This window comes from Tenrec ecaudatus, chromosome 15 (genome assembly GCF_050624435.1).
Source record: "Tenrec ecaudatus isolate mTenEca1 chromosome 15, mTenEca1.hap1, whole genome shotgun sequence".
NCBI lineage: Eukaryota > Metazoa > Chordata > Mammalia > Afrosoricida > Tenrecidae > Tenrec > Tenrec ecaudatus.
Window position 1 is genome coordinate 40,128,609 of NC_134544.1, and position 25,265 is coordinate 40,153,873.

The 25,265-nt window shown below is 43.7% G+C and overlaps 1 protein-coding gene across 1 annotated transcript; it reads left to right on the forward strand.

The window, feature by feature from the left end:
- Positions 1–24,594, forward strand: SLC39A6 (solute carrier family 39 member 6). Its single transcript, XM_075533261.1, has 10 exons — positions 1–531; positions 2,854–3,573; positions 4,888–5,071; positions 6,604–6,773; positions 7,663–7,881; positions 12,868–12,973; positions 15,908–16,285; positions 17,474–17,554; positions 20,243–20,433; positions 21,206–24,594. Exons 2-10 carry the CDS (start codon positions 2,863–2,865, stop codon positions 21,356–21,358), a joined length of 2,193 nt encoding a protein of 730 aa, XP_075389376.1. The 5' UTR covers positions 1–531; positions 2,854–2,862; the 3' UTR covers positions 21,359–24,594.
- The last annotated feature ends 671 nt before the right edge of the window (positions 24,595–25,265 follow it).

The window sequence follows — 25,265 nt, forward strand, 5'->3', positions numbered from 1 at the left end:
CTCAGGGCGACCCAAGGCCTTGGGTGCAGGGCCGCGTCAGACACCCCCCTCGCCCCTCACGGCCGCTGTCAGGGGCCCGGGAAGGGACTGCCCCAACAGGTCCCACGTCCTGTCAGCGCGAGGCGCGGCGATACCCCCCCACCCCCCGCAGCCCATTCCTGCGGGAAGCGCGGCGCCCGCGAACACGCGGAGCAGTGGATCTCCGCCGGGAACGGGCTCGGGGGCGGCACTGCGCATGCCCCGCAATCCCGGCTGGCGGAGGCGGTGACCCCCGGCCGCGCGCAGCGCGCGGCGGTAATTAGCGATTGTCCTCGTGCTCCGGGGAGGCGAGGGCGCGCGGGGCACGGCTTCCCGGCGGCTCCGCGGCGGCACCTGCGGGCCAGGTGGCGCCTCCATCCGTTTGTCCGCCGCCTCCCCACGCCCTGCAGAGGCTTCTTCGGAGGGACAAGCCCGCGGCCGGCGCCGCGCCCTCGGGACCGCTACGTGGGAGCTGGGCCGACGCGCCGCGCCGCGCCGCGAGGCCCGGGAGAGGTGCGCCCTACAGGCCGAGGCGGGGAGCTCGGAGGGGCGGGCGGTGGCGAGGGGGGCCGGGGGGCCCGGCGGGCGGGGAGGCTGGCCGGAGCCGGCGGCGGTCGCCCGCCACTCGCCTGGAAGGACTGGGTGTCCTGGTCTGGGATGGAAAGATGGGTTCAGGGAGTCCACAGAGGACTTTGAGACGATACGGGGTGCACTTTTCAGCCCCTATTCGGAAAGGGTACTGATGCTTAAAAAATAAGCCCATCGGAGCCAAGTTTTGTGCTCTCGCTTCCGTTTTTGCCACGCGCCTTTCTGCAGCTCGGCCCTCCTTTCTTTTCTCACCGGCGCCGAGTTGCTGGGAAGGAGATCCGCCCGCGGGTCGGCGCAGACTTGAGCATCCTCGCTGCAGAGAGGCTGGGAGCGGTCCCCGAAAGCCATCCTGCGGCCCTTGTTCCCACCCATCCTACTCCCTGCCTCGCCCGTGCGGGATTTCTCAGTGGCTTTCTTTTGTTCATTAAATAAATTCCCGTATCTCCGAAGATTTGGGGGGGGGGGAGGGCGGGGACCTTCATTTTTCCATTGCTCCCAGTAGGACAAGCAGCAGTTAACAGTTCATGGTGATTTACAGAGCACCCAAATTGTAATAGTGTCTGCGGCTTTCTCATTCATTCTACAAAATGGGTATTTAGGGATTTTTCCAATCAGGTGATACTTGTGAGAGGCCAGTTCAAAAATGGCTGAAAGTGGCAGAGGGAGGTGGTCACGGGCTCTTGCCCTGACTCCCGAGCTCCGCCTCTGCATCCTTTGCTCATGGCCAGATGGTCCTGCCACCATCACCATCCACGGCTGCCCCTCCCCCCACCGTTCGTTCCATTTAATTGGCTACACCTTCCTTCCTGTCTGCGCTTCAAAAACTCAAACCACAACTCACTGTCATAGAGCCAGTGATGACTCATTTTACCCGCTGTGGGTTTCCCAGACTGTAGCTGCTTACTGTTAGCAGGAGTGGGGAAAGCCCTGGTTTTCTCCCCTCTGCTTGTCACGCCCCGCTCAATTCCTAACTCCTCTGTGTGTGCACCAGTGATCGACTACAGTAAAACTCACTGATCCATAGCACAGTAAGAACAATAGCTGGCGTTTTTCTTGATGTTTATTAGCTTAGAGAACTAGCCTCTTAATTATGCAGTCCTTCCAAAGAATGGGATCGGTCTGTATGTGTTCACATGGCAATGTGTCTGATTAATTGTTTTGTGGGGGAGAAACTATTTATTTTACGTGTTTAAACTTTAAAGTACACATATACTTGAGCGTGCATTGGGGAAAAAAAGTCCTGGGGAATGTGTAAGAAACTGGCAAGACTGGGTATTTTGATGGGTGGGAATTGAGCAAAACTCACACCCACTGCCATTGAGTTGATTCCAACTATTAGCATCCTGCGGTAGATCTTCACAAGAGCGAATGGCCTGCTTTCTCCAGAGGATCAGCTGGTTAGCAGCCGTGTTGGCAGTCCCACGCTTACCAAGAGCGGCCCCGAAGGCTCCTTTCAGCAGAAAGGGCCTGAAATGGGTTGGTTTGCTAGAGGGCTGTGTTCAAAGGGAATGAATGCAATGTAGATTCTGAGATTGACCCTTTTGCTTTTGGTGAAAGAAAAGGTTCCTTTATAAAATCGAGGTAGGTAGGTGGGTTGCGTTGGGTTTGAAAAAGTTGCCAATATGGCTATGGCCCCGTGGAACCCACCTATTGCAGAATTACTGCTGCAGCTTTAAGGCGGCCTGGTAGCCTAGTGGATTAGGATTTGGGCTGCTAACTGCAAGGTCAGCTTGTCGAAATGACCAGCCAATCCTTGGGAGAAAGCTGAGGCTTTCTACTGTAAAAAGTTATGATTCTAAAAACCACGGGGACAATTCTGCCCTGTCCTGCGGGGTCACTATGAGAGGGAATCCACCTGCTGGCAGTGAGTTTGGCTCGCTTTGGTTACAGTGCTAGCTAGAGCACGTAGCTGTTCTCTAGGTAGGAGCAGCCTTTGTTTCTAGAATCCCTAGGATCCCAAGGGATGGAGCCGTGGCCTCCGGTTCTCTATCCTCACCGTACCTGGTCCTAAGTGAGGCACAGTAAATGATACTCCGGAAGTAGCATTTGATTTTACAATCTTCCAGCCTTGGAAACATAGAGGGCAGTTGTACCCTCTCCTGTAGGGGAGCTCCCTATGGGTCAGCATTGACTTGATGGTTGCCGGTTTGGTTTGGGTACGTTTTGGTAATTCTATTAGAAACCACGTCTAGCATGAGGTTTCTTAATTCAAGTGAAAACAACCATTTTGTTTCTTGTCTTCTCTAGGAAGGTGACATGGCGAGTGGTTTATCTGTGATCTTGATCCTGACCTTCACTTTACTGGCCTGTGTCACGAGTCCCTCAGCTGCATTCCCGCAGACTACTGAGGAGATTATTCCAAGTCGGGAATCGGGCATCAGTGTTGACTTGGCGTTGACTACCCAGCGGCACCATCTCCAGCAACTCTTCCACCGCTATGGCGAAAACAACTCCTTGTCAGTCGAAGGATTCAAGAAGCTGCTGCAGAACATAGGCATTGATAAGATGAAGAGAATCCATGTAAACCACGACCATCACCACTCTGACCACGACCATCACTCTCACCACAGCCGAGCCGCTTCTGGTAAAAATACCCGGAAAGGTCTGTGCCCTGAGCACGAGTCTGACGGTCCAGGCAAAGATGCTCGAAACAGCCAGGGGAAAGGAGCCCGCCGACCCGAAAACGCTAGTGTTAGAAGAAACGTTTTCACCAAGGATGGCATGGGTGCTGGTGAAGTGACGTCCACTGCGTATGACGCCGTCTCTGAAGGCGCTCACTTTCTAGAGACCATAGAGACTCCAAAGCCTGGGAGAGCCCTCCTTAAAGAGGCCAGTGGTTCCACTCCACCCAGCGTCACGGAGAAGAGCCGTGTGAGCCGGCGTGTGAGTAGCCAAACCAACGAATCTGTGAGCGAGCTCAGGAAAGACTTTATGCATTCCAAAAGCACCACTGGAAACCCTCAGGAGGTAAGCTGGGTGCTGTTGGTAACTGTCCCGTCTGCCCTCCCCTTGCCACCTCTCTCTGCAGTTATAAGCCGAAAATAATTGTAAAACAGTAAGCTTATTGAAACAGGAAATCCTAGCTCCTCAGAAAGGCAATAGCACAGTGTGTAATGCATCTACTATGCATAAGACCTTGATACAGAATTGGGGAAATCGTTCTTTGTTAAGTGTAATAGTGTGCTGTGTAAGATTAAGAAAAAAAATAAAAGAATAGAGTCCTGGTGGTGGTGTGGGTTACACACTGGGCTGCTAATCACAAAGTCAGCAGTTTGAAACCAGCTTTTCTATGGGAGGAAAATGAGGCTTTCTGTTCCTCCTGTCTTGAAAAACCCACCGAGGCGCTCTGTTCTGTCCTGTAGGTCTCTGTGAGCTGGAGTTGACTCAGTAGCAGTGCGTTTGGAAACGGAAAATGTGTATGAAAAGCAAATATCAAAGTTCTACCTTCGTAAACAAAACTAAATATTCACTCAAAGCCATCTCCAACTGCCCTAATTTGGAGCAGTTTTGCCAGCAACAAACACCAGTGATGCCGTTTCTTGTGTGGATTATTGGCTGAAAACTGAGAGCGTTCAAAATGTCTTTAGAGAAGATGAGAAACAAGCCTTGGCAGCCTTTTTTTTAAAAGGGGCAGAGGGGGAAGGGTGTTGCTAGAGGGTAGCTTGGATAGAAGAGATTCACTTCAACTAAGCTTGCCATCCAGTTAAATTGTTGAAATAATTACCACTTGCCAGAACAGGTTTACTACCTAGCATTGCTCTCTGCAAGAGTACTATGTATAGTATCATGTTCCCTCGCAGGTCATTACTTTGCCAAGTATGTATGTAGTCAGAACTGAGCTGAATTTTTGCACGGAGGGCCAGTGGTGGACGAGCAACATGCCCTGGGCCTGTTAGTACTCAGTCAACCAATTTCTCAGTCTGTGGGAAACTCCATCTGGAATTAACGCTCATTTCCTTTATAGGCGTATACAATGGGTTAACAGGCTTGTGAATGTCCATCCATCCCCGGGCGGGTTCAGCTGGAGGCATTTCCCCTCAGTGCCTGGTGAAGTAACTGCTTCCCAGGCGCGGTGGCCATACTACCTTGTGACAGTTTCTCCTGTAGCTTGAGCCAAGTCCTCCACACGGAAGTTGATTTTAACTTGCATCCGCGTAAAAAGACACAGAAGCAGCTTGGATGAGAGAAGGGGTGTGTGAGCAAACGTGTTTGTGGGGTTCTCCAACGGGAATGCCCCGAGGGGACTGATGCTAGCTAGCCTCACTGCTTTGTTCCCTTCAGTGTTTCAACGCATCAAAGCTGCTCACGTCTCATGGCATGGGTATCCAGGTTCTGCTGAACACAACCGAATTCTACTATCTCTGTCCAGCCATCATCAATCAAATTGATGCTCGATCTTGTCTGATTCACACCACAAGTGAGAAGAAAGCCGAAATCCCTCCAAAGGCCTATTCTTTGCAAATCGGTATGGTTGCCTTTTTTTCATGTAAGCCTAGCTCCCAGTAGAGTTGTTTGTGCTGCCCTTGTCCTCTTGGACGTCAACCTCCTCTTTGGTTTTTCAGCGTCACTCCAAATACATCATCGTCACTGGTCCCCCCTCATGATGTGAGGAAAGCAAGCATGGTAACGTCCCCTCTTCCTTTAAAACATTAAAATAAAACTCAAGAGAGTGACTTATCTGAGGTCATCTCATAGGAAGTGTCAGGATCTTTTGACATTTGGGCTTTTTTATGTGAGGTGACACTGTTGGGGGCTAGGGGCTAGGGTTTGAGATCTCGTATGTTCTTACTGTATTGCCTGAAGTTATATTCTCTATTTGACCTCAATGGGTTCTGATGTCCCTTGCAATGGCTACACTGAAACCCACAGGCGAAATTCTTGATTGAAGTGTTTATTAATGAAGTGAACAAATTGTAATGCCAGTGAAGAATGCTCAGGGTAGTTGCTTACCAGGACATGTTACATAGTTTCAGGTCTACTAGTAAATGCACAAAGAGAGGCATGCCATTCAGCTGTAGGTTTCACCCAGAAGACATTCAGTTTAAACTGGGGGGCAGCAAACCCAGCTCCTTGAATTAAGTGCCCAGAGGCAACACGCCAGCTGCCTGCATAGAAACACTGAGCTGTCCTTGCTCTGTGGGCTGGAAAATCCGTCACTCAGTCCCATACTCTGGCTGCTGCTCCTCGGATGGTATAACTAGCTGCCTTCTGGATCCAGGAGCTTTTCTCTGCAAAGATCTCGGGTCCATAGGACATACTCCATTCCTGGCTCAAATGTGCTTGACACATTGGATGGATGGATGGATGGAAGGAATAATTTAAAATAAAAAACGAAAACGAGAGAAAAAAATTTGACCTCCCCTGCTACTTGGGGCTCATTTTATACACAGGATGGGATTTCGGGGAATTCTATTCATAATTACTCACAGGCAAATCCTATCAGTAGCTTCCCGCCTCTTCTTACAGACCCATGCAGGATAAGGTCATTTGGTGAGAGTTAGAAACTCTGGCTAGAAGGACCACATTAAGGAATTCACTGCCCTTGCACTGAATGTTTGTCATTGGTGGAGTCATCTTGCTCAAAAAATATAAGACAAGGAATTGCTTTGTTCCTGCCAGAATGGAACTCTTCCCCCCCCCCATGTTTTCTTTTTCATTTTTAATTTGTATCTCTTTCATAACTGAGCTATATAGGAGTGTGAAAGCGTGCTTGCTGATTGAACTCGGATTCATTTTTGATGGACACTTTCCCTCCTGCCCTCCCATTATTGACTGGGGAATTTGCTCATGGGGTCTCTTCCGTTTCCATAGAGGGTGTACAAGTACCAGAGAGGCTGTTAGTGTGAGCCAGCTGGTACTGCTTCGCTAAGCACAGTCCTGCTCACACGAAATTTGTAATTCTTCAGCTTTCCTGCTTTTTACAAATTGTTCTTTGCCATTCTTGGAAAGTGTCTCTTAGAATTGACTGATGTGCTTTTCCTCTGTCCTGTCTGCCAGCCTGGGTTGGTGGCTTTATAGCCATCTCCATCATCAGTTTCTTGTCCTTGCTGGGTGTCATCTTGGTGCCTCTGATGAACCGGGTGTTTTTCAAGTTTCTCCTGAGTTTCCTGGTGGCACTGGCCGTTGGGACGTTGAGTGGTGATGCTTTTCTACACCTTCTGCCACACGTGAGTACAGTAGGTTGCTCACTCGGTGCGTTTGATAATGAAATTCAAGTGGATTTTAAAATTTGTATTGTAATTCTTTGTGTGGATACATACAAATGGTTCAAAATTTGGTTTAAAGAAGTTGGTTTACAATATATTTGGTAACAGAAAGTTGCATGTTTAGGATTAGATCTTGGTGGGTGTTCATATTTGTTTTTCTTTTCAAAGGAACTTCTTAAATACAAACTAGTTTAACTTTTCGGAACATTGTAAATAAAAGGAGACAAGTTCTCCTTGGATGTTAATTTTGTAACAGACTAACATTGTGCATTATCTACATATCTGTTACTTTAAATGCCACAGAATAAAACAGGTGAAGTTTTAAACGGCTTGGCAACATGAATTGATTTTGTCATTAAACAGTATGAGGTGCTCAGGAAAAACACCATGTTTGGCTCCCTTTTTGAAAATTTCTTGTAGAGTTTTGTGCAGGTAGTGGGAAAAGGACATGGCTGATTTCCCAGAGCACTACACATCCCTTCACACTCAGTTCAGTGGTGAAAGAAAATGTCTTGGTGGGACAAACTCTTTCACCAGATATTTCTGAGTATCTGCTGTCTGTGCCTGGGGGGGGGGGGGACCCTGAGTCACCCCTCCCGCCCCCCACAGCTTCCACCTCTGAGTCCCCACCATGCGACAGCACCCACTGCTTTTGCACTCAGCAGCAGGCTGCCAGAGCAATGTATCCTGGGTCATCTCGGGTACCTGCCAGGGCCGTTCACTACACACAGACGAGGCTGCTTGTAAGCATACCAGTGATATGGGAATGGCTTCAGATAGCATCTGGACTGTTTCTTTTGACCTACCGTTTGAAACAAATTAATTTATAAAATGTACATTTTCTCTGTAGTCTCATGCCAGTCACCACCACAGTCACAGCCATGAGGAATCACCAGTGGAAATGAAGAGAGGACCACTGTTCAGTCATCTGTCTTCTCAAAACATAGAAGAAACTGCCTATTTTGATTCCACCTGGAAGGGGCTGACAGCCCTCGGCGGCTTGTATTTCATGTTTCTCGTTGAGCACGTGCTCACATTGATCAAGCAGTTTAAAGACAAGAAGAAAAAGGTAAGGACAAGCATGCCGAGTCCTCGCTGGTCTTCGGATATTTGCTCAGAGCAGGACTGTAACGTGATAGTTAGAACAGCTTGCCCAGAACACTGTGGTTCCATTTTGAGTGTGTGCACAGCACCCCCGAGGTACTTTCTGCTCCCAGAAGCATTAGTGGAGAGCAGGTCGGTAGCTTGGTAACCATGGGGCTTTGTGCCTTTAGTACTCCCTTCTAACTCAAGGGAGGGAGACTAAGAAAGGCCGGGCTAAAAGTCTACGTAAGTCTAACAAGGTGCGGGCAGGGTCTGGAAAATAGAAGCTTCATGAACTTATTGGTTGGTGGTTCGGATTCACTGTTGTGATCAATTTAAATTATTCAAGTAGCTCAGTATTCTGTTTTATTTCAGAGATTATGTGTCTTACATAAACTTATCATTTGCCAATCACCACCACAAAATAGTACAAATCTAAGTAAGTAGGCTCTTTATTTCTGAATTGAAAGAAAGGATCAAGCAAAGAAAAAGAAAGTATCAAGCTGCCTGTGGTTATCTGCTTACCTGATGTTCTCAAAAATTTCCATCAAAATAGCCTATCAGCGGAGATCCATACAAATAACTGTATAACTTGGACCTTTACCCTGAACTTAGAAGCCTATTAATACACTCAAGTCCTAGTGATTTTCAATGGAGACCAGAATGTTCATGGAGTCGGAGTTTGCTTCTCCCTAACAACCATGGCGGTTTGTCTACAGTTTTCCATTTCAGCTTCTCTAAAATCAAGAGGTTACACTATAAAGTTGTTTGTGATGGTAGGGACTACATTTTGGAAATGAAAAACATTGTATACAATGGTTGCCCACATAATTTGTAGCCATATTTTAGCATCTTGTCCTTGAGTCTGTTAAAAGCTTCATTTCACAGAAGTAGTTGCTGACATCGTTTCATAGTTTGAGCGATACGTAACAAGTATGACTGGCATGAAAACGAATGAGACCACATAGCTGATCCGTGGTGAGCAGAAGTATGTCTACTCTGTGGACATTTCCTTAAAAGGTTTTATCCCTCTCACTGTCATCAAGTCAGTTCTGACTCATAGCGACCTATAGGGCAGAGAACTGCCCCTGTGTGTTTCCAACAGTGTAACTTTACGGGAGTAGAAAGCCAAGTCTCTCTCCCTCAGAGCATCTCGTACTAACTGCTGCCACCACAGCTCCAGAATTGTAAGTTGAAAAATTGGGACCCTCTCTTTAGTGGGCCCCTACAGAGTAAGAGGTGAAATGCGGCCATCCATTCTTAATCTAAAGGAGCCCTGAGTGGTGGTGTGGGTTAGGCATTGGGTTGCTAACCACAAGATCAGGAGTTCAAACCATCAGCTCCTCTGGGGGGGATGAGGCTCTCCTCCTGGAAAGATCTGTAGTCTCAGAAACCTGATACAGGGTTGTTATGATTCAGGATCCACTCAGTGGCATTGGGTTTGGCTGTTTGTGTTTCTGTTTTGTATTCTGAATCTAGGAAGTCATCTTCCATGTTCCAGTTGCCCAAGTTGTTTCACTTCGGCTAGTTTGAGAGGATACAGCCTAGTGTTTTAGATCTTCTGGAATGATTCTTTTACAAAGAATGATTGTTTTTATTTTTTTAACTCTATTTTCTGGTTCAAATGTCTAACATTCTCTGTGCAATTTGTGTTCAAATTTTACTAACACATAGCTTTGCATGAAGCTGACATTTTAAGAAATAGGCCCCTCTCTATTGTAGAGCAGTTTTTTCAGATTCTACACAGCATTCTGTTCGTGGGTTGTAAAGTGGTGGCACTGTGGTTAAGTGCTTGCCGGCTCGCTGCTCTGTCAGCTGTCTGAACCCACCAGCTGCTCTGCTGAGGGAGGTGTGACATTCTGCTAACAGAAATGACAGCCTTGAAAGCCTCTGAGGGAGCCCTTCTACTCTCTTCAGTCCTGGTGGTGCAGTGGACACGCACTCAATATGGTTCCAACCCACTGTCTGTAGGCGGACAGACCTAGAGCTCTGTGTCCATAAAGATTAGGAGACAGTTCTAGTCTGTCCTGCAAGGTCGCTGCTTCCCAACCCACAGCAGAAACAGGAGCAATTTGTGTTAGGACCAATGTTCTTCAATGATAGCGCATATGGTTGTAAAGGCATCGTTTTTGGTTTTTTTTCTTCCAATTTTTCTTTATTTTATTGGGGTATTTTATAAAACTAGATTGGATTATTTATACCAAACTATGTGGGAGGAGTAAAATACAAAATATATGTATTACTGTGGATTATTGTAAAAGGCGAAAGATTTACACAATCTGAGGAGAAACCAGAGTATATTGTGGATTATTGTAAAAAAAAAAGTTTTATAATCTTTGCTATAGCAGTAACATTTATTAGAATAGAAACATTTTAAGAGGCAGGAATTCTCTTATTTACTGCTTTATCTACAATTCCTAGAGTAGTGTTTGGCACAAAGCTGATTGGTAAATAAGAATGTGTGACAAACAGTACACCGCAAATTAACATAATTTCTAGGCACACTTCCCATAGTCTCTCCAGAAATAGATTAAGATTGTCTTATTCCAAGGGCATAAGATAAGAGTATACCTTGCTAGCTGTTTGTAATCTTTTGTTTGCCCAAAAAGAAGAAAAGAAGCCTTCCATTTATGAGTACTGAGAGTCCTCCTGGTGCACATCAGAGCATCTCACGCATCATTTCCTTACAAGACCCACCCTGTACACCGGGGAGATTCTCCGTAGCATGGCTTTAGGTCGCTTGCCACACATACACCTGAAATCTATGTATTGGAATTAGGGTGTCATCTCCTGCATAATGAGGCCTTTCTACTAGTTGAATCTCAAACTGACTTTCTACTAGTGAGTGAGAGTGATCTGTGACAAACCTTATCTACAGCCCGTGTTCGCTCCTCTCCTTCCCCTTGCTGTCATTCTGGTTCAAACTGTGGTTGTCTTCCCACCTGGGTGACAGCAGCTGGCTCCTAAGTAGGTCTTTTTCCCTTTTCTAGTTTTCACAGAGCAGGTGAGTTTGTTTTCAAAAAGCAAAAACCTGATGATGCTGCACTCGAGCACTTAAAACCCTCTTGCAATGACTTTCTGTCGCTTTTAAAGACAAAGTCCCCAGCCCTTAACGTGAATCGCTGTTGTCTCTCCTCTGCTCTGCTCTGGCCAACCCCGCCACCCCTCCCATCTCTAGCCACTTTCTCTGATCTACTAGGTCCCAACATCCTGGCACTTTTTAAACTTGCAGGGTGGGGCTGGCTCCTCCTGTTTCAAGGCTCTTCCATGTGCTTCCCAGCCAAGTCCTCCTTGTCTTTAGAGCTTGGCATCATTGACTTCCTCAAGACAAGGAAGCCTGTCTTGAGGTTTACAGCTGTTACCCACTCTCATGCAACATTTTGTAAAACTTAACAATTGCAATCAAATAATTATATCATTATATGCATAAAACTTCCTCCCTGTGGAAAATAAGCTTCCTAAGAACAGAGACTGCAACTGTCATCAATACTTCACATCAAGGACATTACGGACCTTTCATTAGTACACGCAGAACAAAAGAATGGGCTACCCCCACCCACCAATTAGTTTGTTGTACTGTGGTGGTCGACTTGTTGCTGTGATGCTGGAAGCTCCCCCAAGCAGTGTGTTCAATGCCAGCAGGTTCTCCATGGTGGTCTCTGACAATTGGCATGGCCACAAGAGTACCTAGGCTGATTCATTGGCTGTGGACATGTGACCTGGGATATCAATCACTGGAGGAAGGAGACGGACTTAGAATGAGATGGTTTTAACACAATGGCCAGAATATTAGGCACACACATGCTGGGGATTTGTGAGGACACAGAACCGGGGAATGTTGGATTCTATTAGACTTAAGGGCGCTAAAGGGTGACTCCACAGTAGCTTAAAACAGCCACCTAAATGTGGAGGCCATCGTCCAACAAGAGTGATAGAACCCTACCCAGAACTCCTATGTTCACAAATACCTGGGAACTACAAGAAGCCATGGGAAAATTGCATTTGTTTGTCATTTCATTTTCTATAATCTTTTTGGAAGCCCCTTTTTATTTAAGTACTTCCTTTGGCTCAGAAATTATAGTAGAAGGAAGAATGTGTGTGTTTGCTTTGAAAACTTCTCATAAACTAGTTGTATACAGCTCTTGGATAACGTTGTTGGAGCCTGGATAAAATCTCAGATATGGTCGTGACTACTTAAGTCATACGCAGAGGTCCACGGGTGAGAAATCTTGTGATTTGTGTGATGGTTTTCATCATCTTGATTGTGGTCTTCAACATAAATAGATAAGACAGAGGTACCGTTTGGACTCTGGGACTATCCCTCAGACATTGGTATTTGAGATGGGTAAAAAGCCTGCTTGATAAAAGTCAAGGCTAATCGAAACTTGTTTAAAAAGAAGACGCTTGTTTATGTTTTACTACAGGAAAAGATTTGATTTAAAAAAACGAGTATTACAGTATAGTATCAGGCTTTTAAAAGTACAGAAGAATGGGGTTTTGATGTACAAAAAGAATTATAGAGGAAACCAAACAATTGATTCATAAAATCAGTGAACGACTAAAGGAAATGACTCTAGTCCAAGATTGTTAACCTGAGATGATGCCTCTCAGTGTTGAGGTCCATAGGAAACACCTGTGGATCTTTTCATTGCCAGCTCTTTAGGACTGGATGTGGTTAAGATTGTGTTGCAGTGTGTAGACCACTCTGAGTTCAGAACCTAGAGAGCATTCTAGAACGTTAATGTATATGTTTATATTTATTTCCATTTATAGAGACATAAATTCTTTTAACTTTCTGAAAAATTCCTATGCCTAAATCCTAGATGGTGCAAAAATAAAGGGACAAATCCCATCTTTAGATGGACTTATTCAAAGATCTTTTATTATTTGTGTCTTTTGCTTAATGATTTACTTCAAACTGTACACGTAAGCTAATCAGCTATTTTAAAGCGCAACTTTCTCTTGCTGCTAGAATCAGAAAAAACCAGAAAATGATGATGACATGGAGATTAAGAAGCAGCTGGCCAAGTATGAGTCTCAACTTTCAGCAAATGAGGAGAAAGTAGACCCAGAGGACCGTAAGTCTTGATCAGACCATGTGAGGGTTGGAGAAAGCTTTACAATTGCTGTGTGGTTTGTTGGCAATGTGGACTATCTGGTAAAAATAGATACACTGTGTCCTTTGTAAGAAAATCATTGCCAGACTGAACAAAGCAAAGCATAACCAATGCAGCACTGTCTACCATGTCCATTACAGTCACATTGAGTACGTTCTTTATGGTTTGAAACCATTCTCACCGTTGGGGGGGTTAGTCTCTCCCATGAACACCCACTCCCTGCCCACTCGGGTTCCAGTCTAATCTTTCCACTGGGCATTACCAGTTTGATCCAGATAGATAGGTCTTCAAAGAGTGTGATGCTCAAGACAGACACTTTATCAGCTAAACAGCTTTTTGCTTTTGAAAAGACTTACAGACATCTCCTTGGCTTTGTATTTAAAGCTTACTTCCTCATAGGTTCAGGGGTTTGTTCAGCCTCCATGGCTCTAGAAAGACTGGATTCTGAGCATTTGAAGTTCGAGTCTTCAGTCTTCCCTGTTTGATCTGAAGAAGTTTCAGCCAAAATGTTCAGGAGTGGTAGCTTGGCACCACCCAGCTGTTCTGGTTTCATGGCCAAGGAGGCAGTTGATCTTGAAGCCATTAGCTACCTGTTTCATTTCCTTCTGTTTCTTACCCTCTTTCTCTTGCTCTGCTGCATAGAAACCAGTTGTACCTCCCTTGGCCATTTGCAAGCTTTCAAGACCCCAGGCACTATGTAACAAGCTAGGGAGGTTATTAGGCCAATTAACTAGAATGACCAGGACCATGACCCTAGACCTCCAAAACAGTGACCCAAATCTCATGAAGTATTTGTTTGTACAAAAACAGCTACTTGACAACTACTCTTTTTATTTTTTTCCTGTAAATAGATCTGAAGTAATGTGACAAGGAGAGTTGTTGTCCTGGATGGTGACTGATGGATCAGGGATGGCCTCTTGAGGAAGAGACATGAGTTAGGATCTGATTACAGAGCAATTTGTGTGAAGATCTGGGAGAAGTGTTTTAACAGCAGTGAGCGTAAAAGCCCTGAGGCAAACTTGGTGGCTGTAGGTTCAAAAGAGGTCAGTGTGGCTGGGGCCCAGAGAACCATGAGGAGACAGGGCAGAGGAGGACCTTGAAGGTCACAGTACAAAGTAGCTGCTCAGTAAACAGTTGCTGACTGAGAGGAGGGAAAAACTATATGAAGAGGCTTCAAAATAAATAAATAAATAAATAAATAAATGAAGTTAAAAAAAAAAAAAAGAGGCTTCAAAAAGTTTGTGGGGAATGGAATTAAATGGTAATGGAATTTTTCCATGGAATTTTTTGTTGAAGCTCCTTATATTGTTTCAGCTGCCTGCTTGTAAGGCCTGTCCACCTTAATGTTTTCCAACATGGCTCTGTAAAGAGCAAGTAGTACTTGGCTCTTCTTCTACATCTATTCTTGCTTCTGTGTTTAATGGACTCCAGTGAAATGTGTAATGATGAGGAAATAGCTGCTAGAATTGAACCACAATGTCATGAATACTTCCACAAAATGTAGTGCCAACGTACAGGAAAAAGACAAAACCTTGTTGTTGCAAGAGTGGCTGCTCAGACGACTTAGCCATAACCCAGTAACACCTTGTGGGATATGGGAGGAAATGCAGAACAGAATCCGTTTCTCATGGAGTCCAGTCTTGAACCATGGAAGCCTGGATGAATCTGAAACAGTTGCCCTAAAATAGTCTTTGGACCTTAAGCCAAACATCCCCCTGCAGACTGGAGAGCCAAACAGTAGTGTGACTCGCGAGCAAGGTTTGCCTTGTTGTTAAGGGATCAGGCTGACACACAAACTCAGGGACGGTTAGGAGGAAGCCTAGCTGAGAGAGGAACAGGGTGTGAGAATGGTTGTAGAACTTGACTGTAATGATGTCATCAGTGTGCTTTGTATACTTTCAACAAAAATAGCATTACAAAGAATTGATTGTAACCGACTTTTCTTTGTACAGATGTATATACAGCAAATGCTGCTTGATGATGACCTTTTAGATTCTTTTGTTTTTCCTTGAATTTTGCGCTGCAAAACAGAGCACATCATATGGGATTATGCATGTTTATTTTTATTTCCACTTTTTAAAATACACAGGCATTTTGTTTTAGAAACGGGGCTTGTTTTTTTAATTTTGGGGACAGAAGAGATAAAGGGAGAATCTGAAGCAGAGTTATTGAAGGTTAATTAATTATTTTTTACTTCATGTGATTTGGGCAAAAATTTAGAGAGCAAATTGGTTTTCCACTCAGCAGTTCATGCACAATTTGAATCATGATATTGATTGCAATTCCCACAATGTAACAACATTCTTCCCGTTTCCCGCTTCCACTCCCTTTCCATATCTATCATTTCCTGCCTTCAAAACTTCATGCCTGGGCACATTCTGCCACTTGATCTCTTTGATCTCTTATGGTTGGTTTGTCTAAGAGTCTGGCGGAATTGTGTCCCATACAGTCCTATCTGTCGTTTGGCTGAAAGTTGAGGCTTGAAGGCCCACAGTCTCAGGTGTTCCACTATTCTCCTCAGACCAATAAGCCTACTCTCTTAAGATTCTGAGCTTTGTTCCACGTTTTCTTCCCACTCCATTGTGGTCCCTTTCATAGCAGTCAGTAAGTAGGCAGGGAACCATCTAGCTTCCTGGTTTCAGGATTGTGGAGGGTCAGGTTCCTTAGTCCTTTGAACTAATTAAAAACCCATTTCTAATGTTAATAGGTTAGACCACTTAATTCCTAACATTTATTGAAACTTGCTGATGTTTCCATCAGCAGTGATGTTGTGTTCTGAGGGCACATTTAGGAGAGAAACTTCTTTGACTTTGTCAGTAAGAATGTTTGAAATGTCTCTCAGGACATTGAATGCCTTCTGAACTTTGTCCCAGTGTTCTCTCTGTTTATTCCTAGGACCTGAAGGCTATCTACCAGCAGACACTCAAGAGTCCTCACACTTTGATTCTCAGCAGCAAGCAGGCTTGGAAGAGGAAGAGGTCATGATAGCTCATGCTCATCCTCAAGAAGCCTACAATGAATATGTACCCAGAGGCTGCAAGAATAAGTGCCATTCACATTTTCACGACACACTCGGCCAATCAGACGATCTCATTCACCACCATCACGACTACCATCATATTCTCCATCATCACCACCACCAAAACCACCACCCACATAGCCACAGTCAGCGTTACTCTCGGGAGGAACTGAAAGATGCCGGCATCGCCACACTGGCCTGGATGGTGATAATGGGTGACGGCCTGCACAATTTCAGCGATGGCCTAGCAATTGGTATTCATCTCCTATCTGTTCCTTGTTGGTTAGCTTTGGAAATGCCACATTAAAATGCCAAACACATTTTAATAAAGAATAAGTTGGTTCAGATAAGACTCGTATTGACTTGCAAGACTGGCAGAAATATTTCCTTGGACTACTTTGCTGATATTCAATAAATTAGGTAGATAATGATTATGGCTTAGGGACCCTGGCTATATTTGAACTTTCAAAACTGTGTCATAATTTTCAAGTCTTAAGATGAGACTTTAACTCGAAGGATGTGAATTTTTCCCCCTATGCATTGAAGTTCTAATATCTATTATATAAATTCTATCTATCCAGGTAAAGGAATTATTTCCATTCTATTTTTATGCTAAAGAGACTTTCATATATGTGTGGGCCTCAAAAAGTTTGTGGAAAATAGAAGTGAAAGACAATGGAATTTTTCCATGAACAGTGTGAAGCCCCTTCAGATTGGATGAGTTCAGTATGGACTTGGATTCATAGAAGATTTGGAAAGCTTTCGCTATTGAATTGTCATATCCTAGGGAGATACCGTAGAAGGCTTTACAAAGGCTAGTCACTTGCTGCTCCGAGGAAATCGTGACAGTGAGGCAACTGCAGCCCGGAAAGGTGGGCGCCGCTTACCCAGCACGCAGTGCTGTTGCGAAGTCAGCCTGAGAGGAGCCCAGTCTGGGCTTTCCCCCCGGCTGTACCATGAACGGTGTAAGATAAAGTGCAGATGTGCAAATGCACAGTCAGGCTTTCTATTGATGAGCCTTTTGAAGAGCGAGGGCTAGCTGTCTAGACTTCCCTTTTGAGTTCGTGAAAGGTCCAGCAGCCACGAGTCTAATTACACGAATCATCGTCACACTCCTGACTGTCGAGCGTGTGTAGACACTTTGAACCTGTTCGTCTCTGAAATGTTGGACGGGAGGTTTGTAGCAGATGGCCTAAGCATTCTAAGGCCTAGCTGAAGCTTCCCTTCGCCACCATACATGACTGTGCTCCTTTGGAAAAGCTAAGCCTCATTAAGTGCCATTTTCAAATACTGATAACAAAGGTAACAGTTTGAGCTGGAAGTTCTGTTTCTTCTCAGTAAGGATATAGCTCATTTGCCATATTTTGTATGCTGGTAAGATGAAACAAAACAGACCGGCAAAACACCAACAGGGCCAAATTCTCTGTTTGATTTTTCCTCAGGTGCTGCTTTTACTGAAGGCTTGTCGAGTGGGTTAAGCACCTCTGTTGCTGTGTTTTGTCATGAGTTGCCTCATGAACTAGGTAAGAGTTCCATACAAACCAAGCCTGCCAGGGTTGTCTCTCTTAGTGCCATTGGCTTCTGCCAATGATGGTGCCAGGGTCCAGCAGACTCCATGTCGTCTCCTCACTGTCCTACCGTGATTCACTGTGTACTGAACACAGATCTGTGTCCCGTCAAACTCCTCCCTGTGAGTACAAGCAAACAGTTGCCCACATGGAAATCTAGAGCCCCTTCCTCATCCCCTGCCAGATGGCTTTCTACACTAGCATACTGGTGGTATTGCCGGCTGCTGTCTTCATACGCACACCAACAATAAGATTGCAGGCTGTAAAAGAATATTTTCCAGGAACACAGGGAAGTTCATGAGTTGTGCTGTGATTAGTTCTTCCAATGGCCAGGGCTTAAACCCTGGGTAGCCTTTACCCTACCAATTCAGCCTGATCGCTCACAGTTCCCCAGAGTGCTTCTGGATCCCTGTTCATGTCTTGTTCCACTTGTCACATACCCCTGACACTATTCTTTTTTTCTTATTTGAATCTTCTTTATTTACTTATTTTTCGGCACAAAATAGAAAAATCCCTTCTTTGCTATGAATACACACCAGGCAGAGGGCTAAAGTCACCCACAGATTGTAGTTTACTGAGCTCTGCTTTTGTAAGTCACTCACGACAAACTACAAAGTGGACAATGTCTGTATTAATAATTGCAGTAAATAAAGAGAAGCTATAATGGTATTAATATGCTTCCTAGAACGATGCATTCATATGAATGACAGGTGAAAGCAGTGTCTTTCTGACTTAATTTCCACATCCAGAACACGGAAGAATACTGCCTAGATTTTTTTTTTCTCTGCTTCTCTGAAGTCTTCGAAAATGAGAAAGGCAAAGCGACCTTCAGTTTTAGTCCTTTCAATAGTTGCCTTCTCTTTGCCAGTAACAATGTGTTCGGTCTGCTCTGAAAGGGCCTGCATTATATAAGTGGGGAATATCTTTTTTTTTTTTTTGCTTTTTTCTTTCTTTTTTTTTTTTTAATTTTAACAATTTATTAGGGGCTCATACAATTCTTATCACAGTTCATACATATACATACATCAATTGTATAAAGCACATCTGTACAGTCCCTGCCCTAATCATTTTTTTCTCCTCTTTTCTTTTTTTATATTTTATTAGGGACCCATACAACTCTTATCACCATCCATACATATACATACATCAATTGTATAAAGCACATCCATACATTCCCTGCCCCAATCATTCTCAAAGCATTTGCTCTCCACTTAAGCCCCTTGCATCAGGTCCTCTTTTTTTTTTTCTTTTCTTTTTTTTTTTCTCTTTCCCCTCCCTCCCCTTTCCCCCCTCCCTCACCCTGACACTATTCTTACTGGTGTTCCTCAACCTGTGCTTTACCATTAGCTGCCTTTGACCTCTGGTGTGTGCTCCACATTCTCAGTCTTCATGCCCCATGAAGACTTCCTTCATGATTACCACCTTCATTTTAATGATAAGTTATCTTTATCATTTGGTGATAAGTTCATGTGTGTCTACTCCCTTCTCCCCTTTGCAGACAGTGCAGGACACAGTATTAGGTTCTTGATATTTGACACTCGTTGACAAAGTTGAAGCCTTATGAAAACTAGGTATATGATACATTAGCTCATCAAGCTGTTAGAGGAGAATTAATCACTGCTTTAACCTGGGTAATGCTATTTAAAATAATTTTATTGGGGGCTCATACAACTCTTATTACAATTCATACATCCATCCACTGTGTCAAGCACATTTGTACACCTGTTGCCATCATCATTCTCAAAACACTTTCCTTTTACTTGAGCCCTTAATATCAACTCCTCATTCCCCCCCTCCCTCATTTACCCCTGATAATTTATAAATTATTGTCATGTCTTACACTGTCCGATGTCTCCCTTCACCCATGTTTCTGGTCCTTACCCCAGGGAGGGGGTTGTATGTAGATCCTTGTGATTGTTTCCTACTTTCTACCCCACCTTCCCCTTAGCCTCCTGGTATCACTACTGTCATTGGTCCTGAGGAGTTTATCTGTCCTCTAGCTTCCCTGTGTTTCCAGCTCTTATGTGTACCAATGTACATGCTCTGGTCTAGCTGGATATGTAAGGTAGAATTGGGATCATGATAGTTGGGGGGAGGAAGCATTAAAGACCTAGAGGAAAGTTTTATGTTTCATTGTTGTTATATCTTACCCTGACTGGCTCGCCTCCTCCCTTCAGCCCTTCTGTAAAGCGGTGTTCAGTTGCCTACAGATGGGCTATGGGTCTCCACTCTGCACTCCCCCTCATTCACAATGAGAGAGATTTTTTGTTCTTTGATGTTTGATACCTAATCGCTTTGACACCTGGTGATCACACAGGCTGGTGTACTTCCATGTGGGCTTTGTTGCTTCTCAGCTAGATGGCCATTTATCTTCAAGCCTTTAAGACCCCAGATGCTCTATCTTTTCATAGCCGGGCACCATCAGCTTTCTTCACCACATTTGCTTATTCACCTGCTTTTTCTTCAGCGATCATGTTGGGAACCTGGGTAATTCTTCCCCCACCTCACCCCCAACACACATTAAAAAAAGAAAAGAAACTGGAGAATTTTTTTAAATTTGGGAAGTTTCTTGGGGTATGTGTCTTAAAAGTTATTTTCAGTTACTTTATTTTCTCCCCCCGTCTTCCCCTTTTTTCTCTTAAGGTGACTTTGCTGTTTTACTCAAGGCTGGCATGACTGTGAAGCAGGCTGTGCTTTATAATGCTTTGTCTGCCATGCTGGCTTATCTTGGAATGGCAACAGGAATTTTCATCGGTCACTATGCTGAAAATGTTTCCATGTGGATATTTGCACTTACTGCTGGCTTATTCATGTATGTTGCTCTTGTGGATATGGTAAGTTTTAAAAAGTCAAATTGTATTCCTCACTAACCACAAAATAGGGAAAATGCTTGGTAAAATCCCTTTTCTTTAAATATTGTAGACTAAGTATGGTATTAATGGGAAGTATTTTTTCCTTATCTACACTCATGTTGAATGTAGTGTACAGATTACATAGTGTGTATCTTTTTGAGTTGTTCACAAGTACAGCTGTTCACTAGCTGTGTTAGCAGCAGATACACAGAAATATCTGCCTGTTTCTCCTTTGTCTTCTGAGAATAAAGTCCCAGAGAATTCAGGGAAACCTGCCCCAAACCACATATGGCCAGCGTGCTGTGTGCTTACAGCTGTATATACTTAGAAGCTGTGTAACTACGTATATTTACATGCTATGTATACTTAAAATATCTAGAGAATCCTTATTAATAGACAAGAGAATCACAGCAAAGTGCACACATTAATCCCAAATCTATGATCACAAACTGTATTTTACATGGTGTAAGGTGTTGTGTATCACTGAACCGCAAATGAGCCTCATGTCTTCAGCTACACGAGTAGTAATAAACTGGGCCCAGTGTATAAAATTTGACATGTGCAGCCCACCATTAATAATCTCTGTGAGCACACTCTGGGGACACTGTCGCTGTACTAGCTAGAGTCAGCCTGATTGTGGTCATGTTTGAAAGAACTGAACTATGACAAACCTAGTTCCACATTAAGCACTAATACGTTCTCCTGCAAATCTGCATTTCTGGAAACTTGAGTGTTCTGTGTTTTCTTCTCCTAGGTACCTGAGATGCTGCATAATGACGCAAGCGACCATGGATGTAGCCGATGGGGATATTTCTTTTTACAGAATGCTGGCATACTGTTAGGTTTTGGGATTATGTTGCTTATTTCCGTATTTGAGCATAAAATTGTGTTTCGGATCAACTTCTAGTCACAGTATAAATGGTAGCATAGCTTTCCACAGCCTTGCCATCTGTAGTTGGAACAGGTCATGGGGAGGTCACGGTTTGTATGCTGTCACATGCAGCACTGGAGCTTAGTGTGCTTGTGTTGATTTTGTGTTGAATAGTGTCATTTGATATGCTTATAAGGTCAATTACGGTGGTAACAAAGGTACGTTTTAATATTTAAGTTATTTGGGGAATATTAAGCTATATGTGCAATTCACCGATATTACCAGTTTACTGTATAAATAAGAGATTTGGCGTGGTGTGTCTTGTATAGTTCAGGGGTAATTGTCGTTAATGTTTTTTATTCCCCTTGAACTAATTTAACACAGTAATTCCCATGCTGGACGTTAAATCTCTGAAAAACTGGTGTTTAAGAGTAAGACTGCCCGAAGCCTAAGATACCGAAGAAACTTCTACTGAATTTAAGCTAGAAAATAAGGAGAAAGGGGGAAGAACCATACTGATAGAATTGAAGAAGCATAGATTTTTCTTAAAAATTGCAAGACTGGCTATATGCTAAAAGGAGGAAAACCTTTGGATTTAAATGGATAAAGGCAAATTAATCCAGTATCGAGTGCATTCACATCTTTGTCGGGGTTACTGTCCCTCTAGAGACACAGTGAACCCTTTATGTGTGAGTTGTCATGTCACTGCGAAAGAGCGAGGCCTACATTAGGTGAGGTGCGGCCATAACATTAACTAAGCCAAAGAAGTACAGTAAGAAGAAATCCTTGTATCGCTAGACAACTTGGGCAATATGATTAATTGGTGGTTCTGGCTTGTCAGTTCCAGAGCATTTGAATTTTTGGCTATTCAAGGACATGCAAAGCAATAGTGAGTGTAATTTGATTTCTTGGATTCAAAAAGTACTTCGGTGTCTTTCAGAGCTTTTGTGTTGTCATTTCATGATACTGTAGACAGACTAGGGATATCTGTGGTCTCTAGATGTCGTTTTTCTAATAAGTAACTCCACCTACCCCACCCTCCGTGTCAAGATTGATGCCAAATGGGTGATTTTCTGATGTAAACATACCAGATTGTGATATACTTGTCAATTCTTATGTGTTACTCTATTGAGAGACCTTCCTCAGTTTTTAAACTCATCAGATGAGACAGTTAACAAACTGCTCCCACTGATTCTAACTTTCTATAAGCACAGCCTAATGCTGGAGAAGAAAACAATAGTACACTACATTCTAAAGAGACGGAAACAAATACTTTAGACGTCACCCTACCTTCTTACGAGTGTTCAGCCTACGAGACGACGGAACCAGCATTTCTGCTCCCCAAATCAAGTGAAGGGACATAAGGAGGGAGCACGAGGCTTCCTTGAGCTGGGGATGTCTGCAAGACTGAGGGGCATTTCTTCCCTGGCTGATGAATGCTCTGCTTTCAGAGACCCAGTAAGCTCTAGATGAGTGCAAGCTGAGGAACTTCTTGGCACACCTACACATGTTCTTCCAGGAATCTGACCATCACAGAGACCTGTGCCTAATCCTTTTCCGAAATTCTGAAGGCGGGAAGTGTGCTGTAGCAGCTGGAAAAACAGGATAAGTAGGAACCATGGTTCCCAGTGCAGTTCAAACCCTTAGTGAGAATGTGGAAGAAAACTGAGGTTAGTTCCCACGACTCCCGGGAAAACAAACATGCAGCAAGGCCGCCAGAGGGAAATGCATAAGACACAGTATGTGGGCCCAACGCTGCTATTTGGGAAGGCAAAAATATAAAACTTTTAAAAACAGGAAGATCTGTCAGTATCTTGAATGCAAAAGATGGGTACGGTACAGTCAAGCAACCATGAAGGCAAATGATGTAATGGAGAATTTAATTTGGATTAATTTCTAAAAATGCAAGGGTCCACATTAAAAAAAACCAACTTTTTAAAGTTAATCCCATTAAAATCCCTTCTTTCCCTAAGGCACAAAGTCCAGTTTATAGTGAATTTTACCAAATCTTCAAAGAACCACATAAGTCTTAATTTGTCCAAATAGTTTCTGGGATGGGGAAAAAAACTGCTCAATATGTTCAATACAGTTGAGTAACCTCGATACCAAATCCTTGTTGGAAGAGCCCATCTGCACTGGCCCCTGAGACCCCCTACACACTTTTTGCTGGATATATCAAGAAAAAAGCCCTGACTATAAGGAACCGTATGGTTCTCAACCTTGAGCCAGGTCGGCCGTGTATGGAGGAGTAGAGTCCCTAAGGTCAGTCAGTGCTCCTGGGCTGCTGCTCAGTCACACTGCCTGTGGCCTCATCTGCCTGCTCTGTCATTGTCCAGGTGGGAGCTGGTACCAAGGGGCCTTGTAAGTCATGCTTTGCTGCTTGCAGTGCTGTGAGCAGCAAAGTCATGTGTCTGATCAGGAGGCTCTTTTCTGCCCACACCCGTGAAACGGTAACTAGCCAACTAGTTCGTTAGTATCATAGTACAAAACAATATAGATAGAAGAAAATACTGTTTCTAGAATCCAGGAAGTTTATCACAAACTGACTTGGATACTTCACTGTGACGCAGTCAAGGGTTTCCTGACAAGCGAGAAAGGGAGAGCAGAGGTGGTGATGCTGGGAGGGAGGGACTATAGGTGGAGGGGGCGGGGCAGTGCCAGGCCAGACAGATTTCTAAAATAGGGCAGTTTCACACTCCCAACTTGCTGCTTACATAGAAAGTACAAAAAGTTAAAAGAATGCGACAGCAAATTGCTGTCACTACAAGCACTGTGATTTATGCTTTAGTGAATTTTGGGTTAGTTTTTAATTTACATACAGTAAGATTCACTGTTTAGCACACAATGCTAAGCGTTTAACAGCTGCATGCCCAGGGCAGCAACTGACAGACTTCTCGTCTTTGTGGTGTTGTATTTTCCAGGAACTTTTTAAAAACTCACTGACAGTAGTTCTCATAGTGGCATGAACGTAGGGCTGCCCTTTGGATTTTGAGATTTAAATCCTCACCGGTGCAGACAGCCTCATCCTTCGCACATGGAGCAACTAAAGGGTTTGAACTGATGTTGGATCACTAGTATTGTGTCTAGAGGTAGTGCTCTCTATGATGGTTATTATACTATGTAGCTTTTTGAATACTATGTAGTCTTGTGCTTAGTTTTAGATTCATGTTGTAAATATCTGTATTTCATATTTTATTTTATCAATTGAAAGTCATGTGCGCATCCAGTGTTTGGTGTTGATGAATAAAGTTATATTGACATTCATGTACAGATTGATGAGTGACCGTGGTTTCATTTTTCTTGGGTAATGTGGTCTTGGGCTATGCAATCCCTTTATGTTTAACTTGATCTGAAAAGGCTATACCTTTCCAAGAGACTGGGCCATATGACAAGCCAACTAACAATTTATCATGCCACCTATTAGCGTCTTTGATAAGATATCTAGTAGCTTATCCATTTTGTTGCTGTTTTCTAACTATTGGATTTTAGAGATCTTTACATATTTGGGATTTAAGTGATGCAGAAATTTCCCCTAGTTGTTTCCCTTCTTAACATTTGAAGATAGGTTTTACTTTGGAGCTTTATCGTCAGCAATCCATTTGTAAGGTGATACGTGAAGAATAAGGCTAGATGTTGGTTTATTATGTCTAACTGCATGGAATTATCATTTATCAAAGTTGGTTGACAAAATCAATTGACCATATTTGTGTGGGTCTATTACTATAGTTGCTAGTCTGTCTTGATGGCTATAACTTTAAATTAACTCTTGAAGTCTGGTACCATAATCTCTCAAACTTCATTCACTTCCTTCAAAATTGTTTAGGCTACTTTAGATTGTTGCTTTCCCATGTATATTTTAAATGTCAATCTTTCTAAAAATTGCCTAATTTTTGTGATTAGGTTAAATGTGTAGATAACATTGAGAAGCTTAATATTGGTTCTT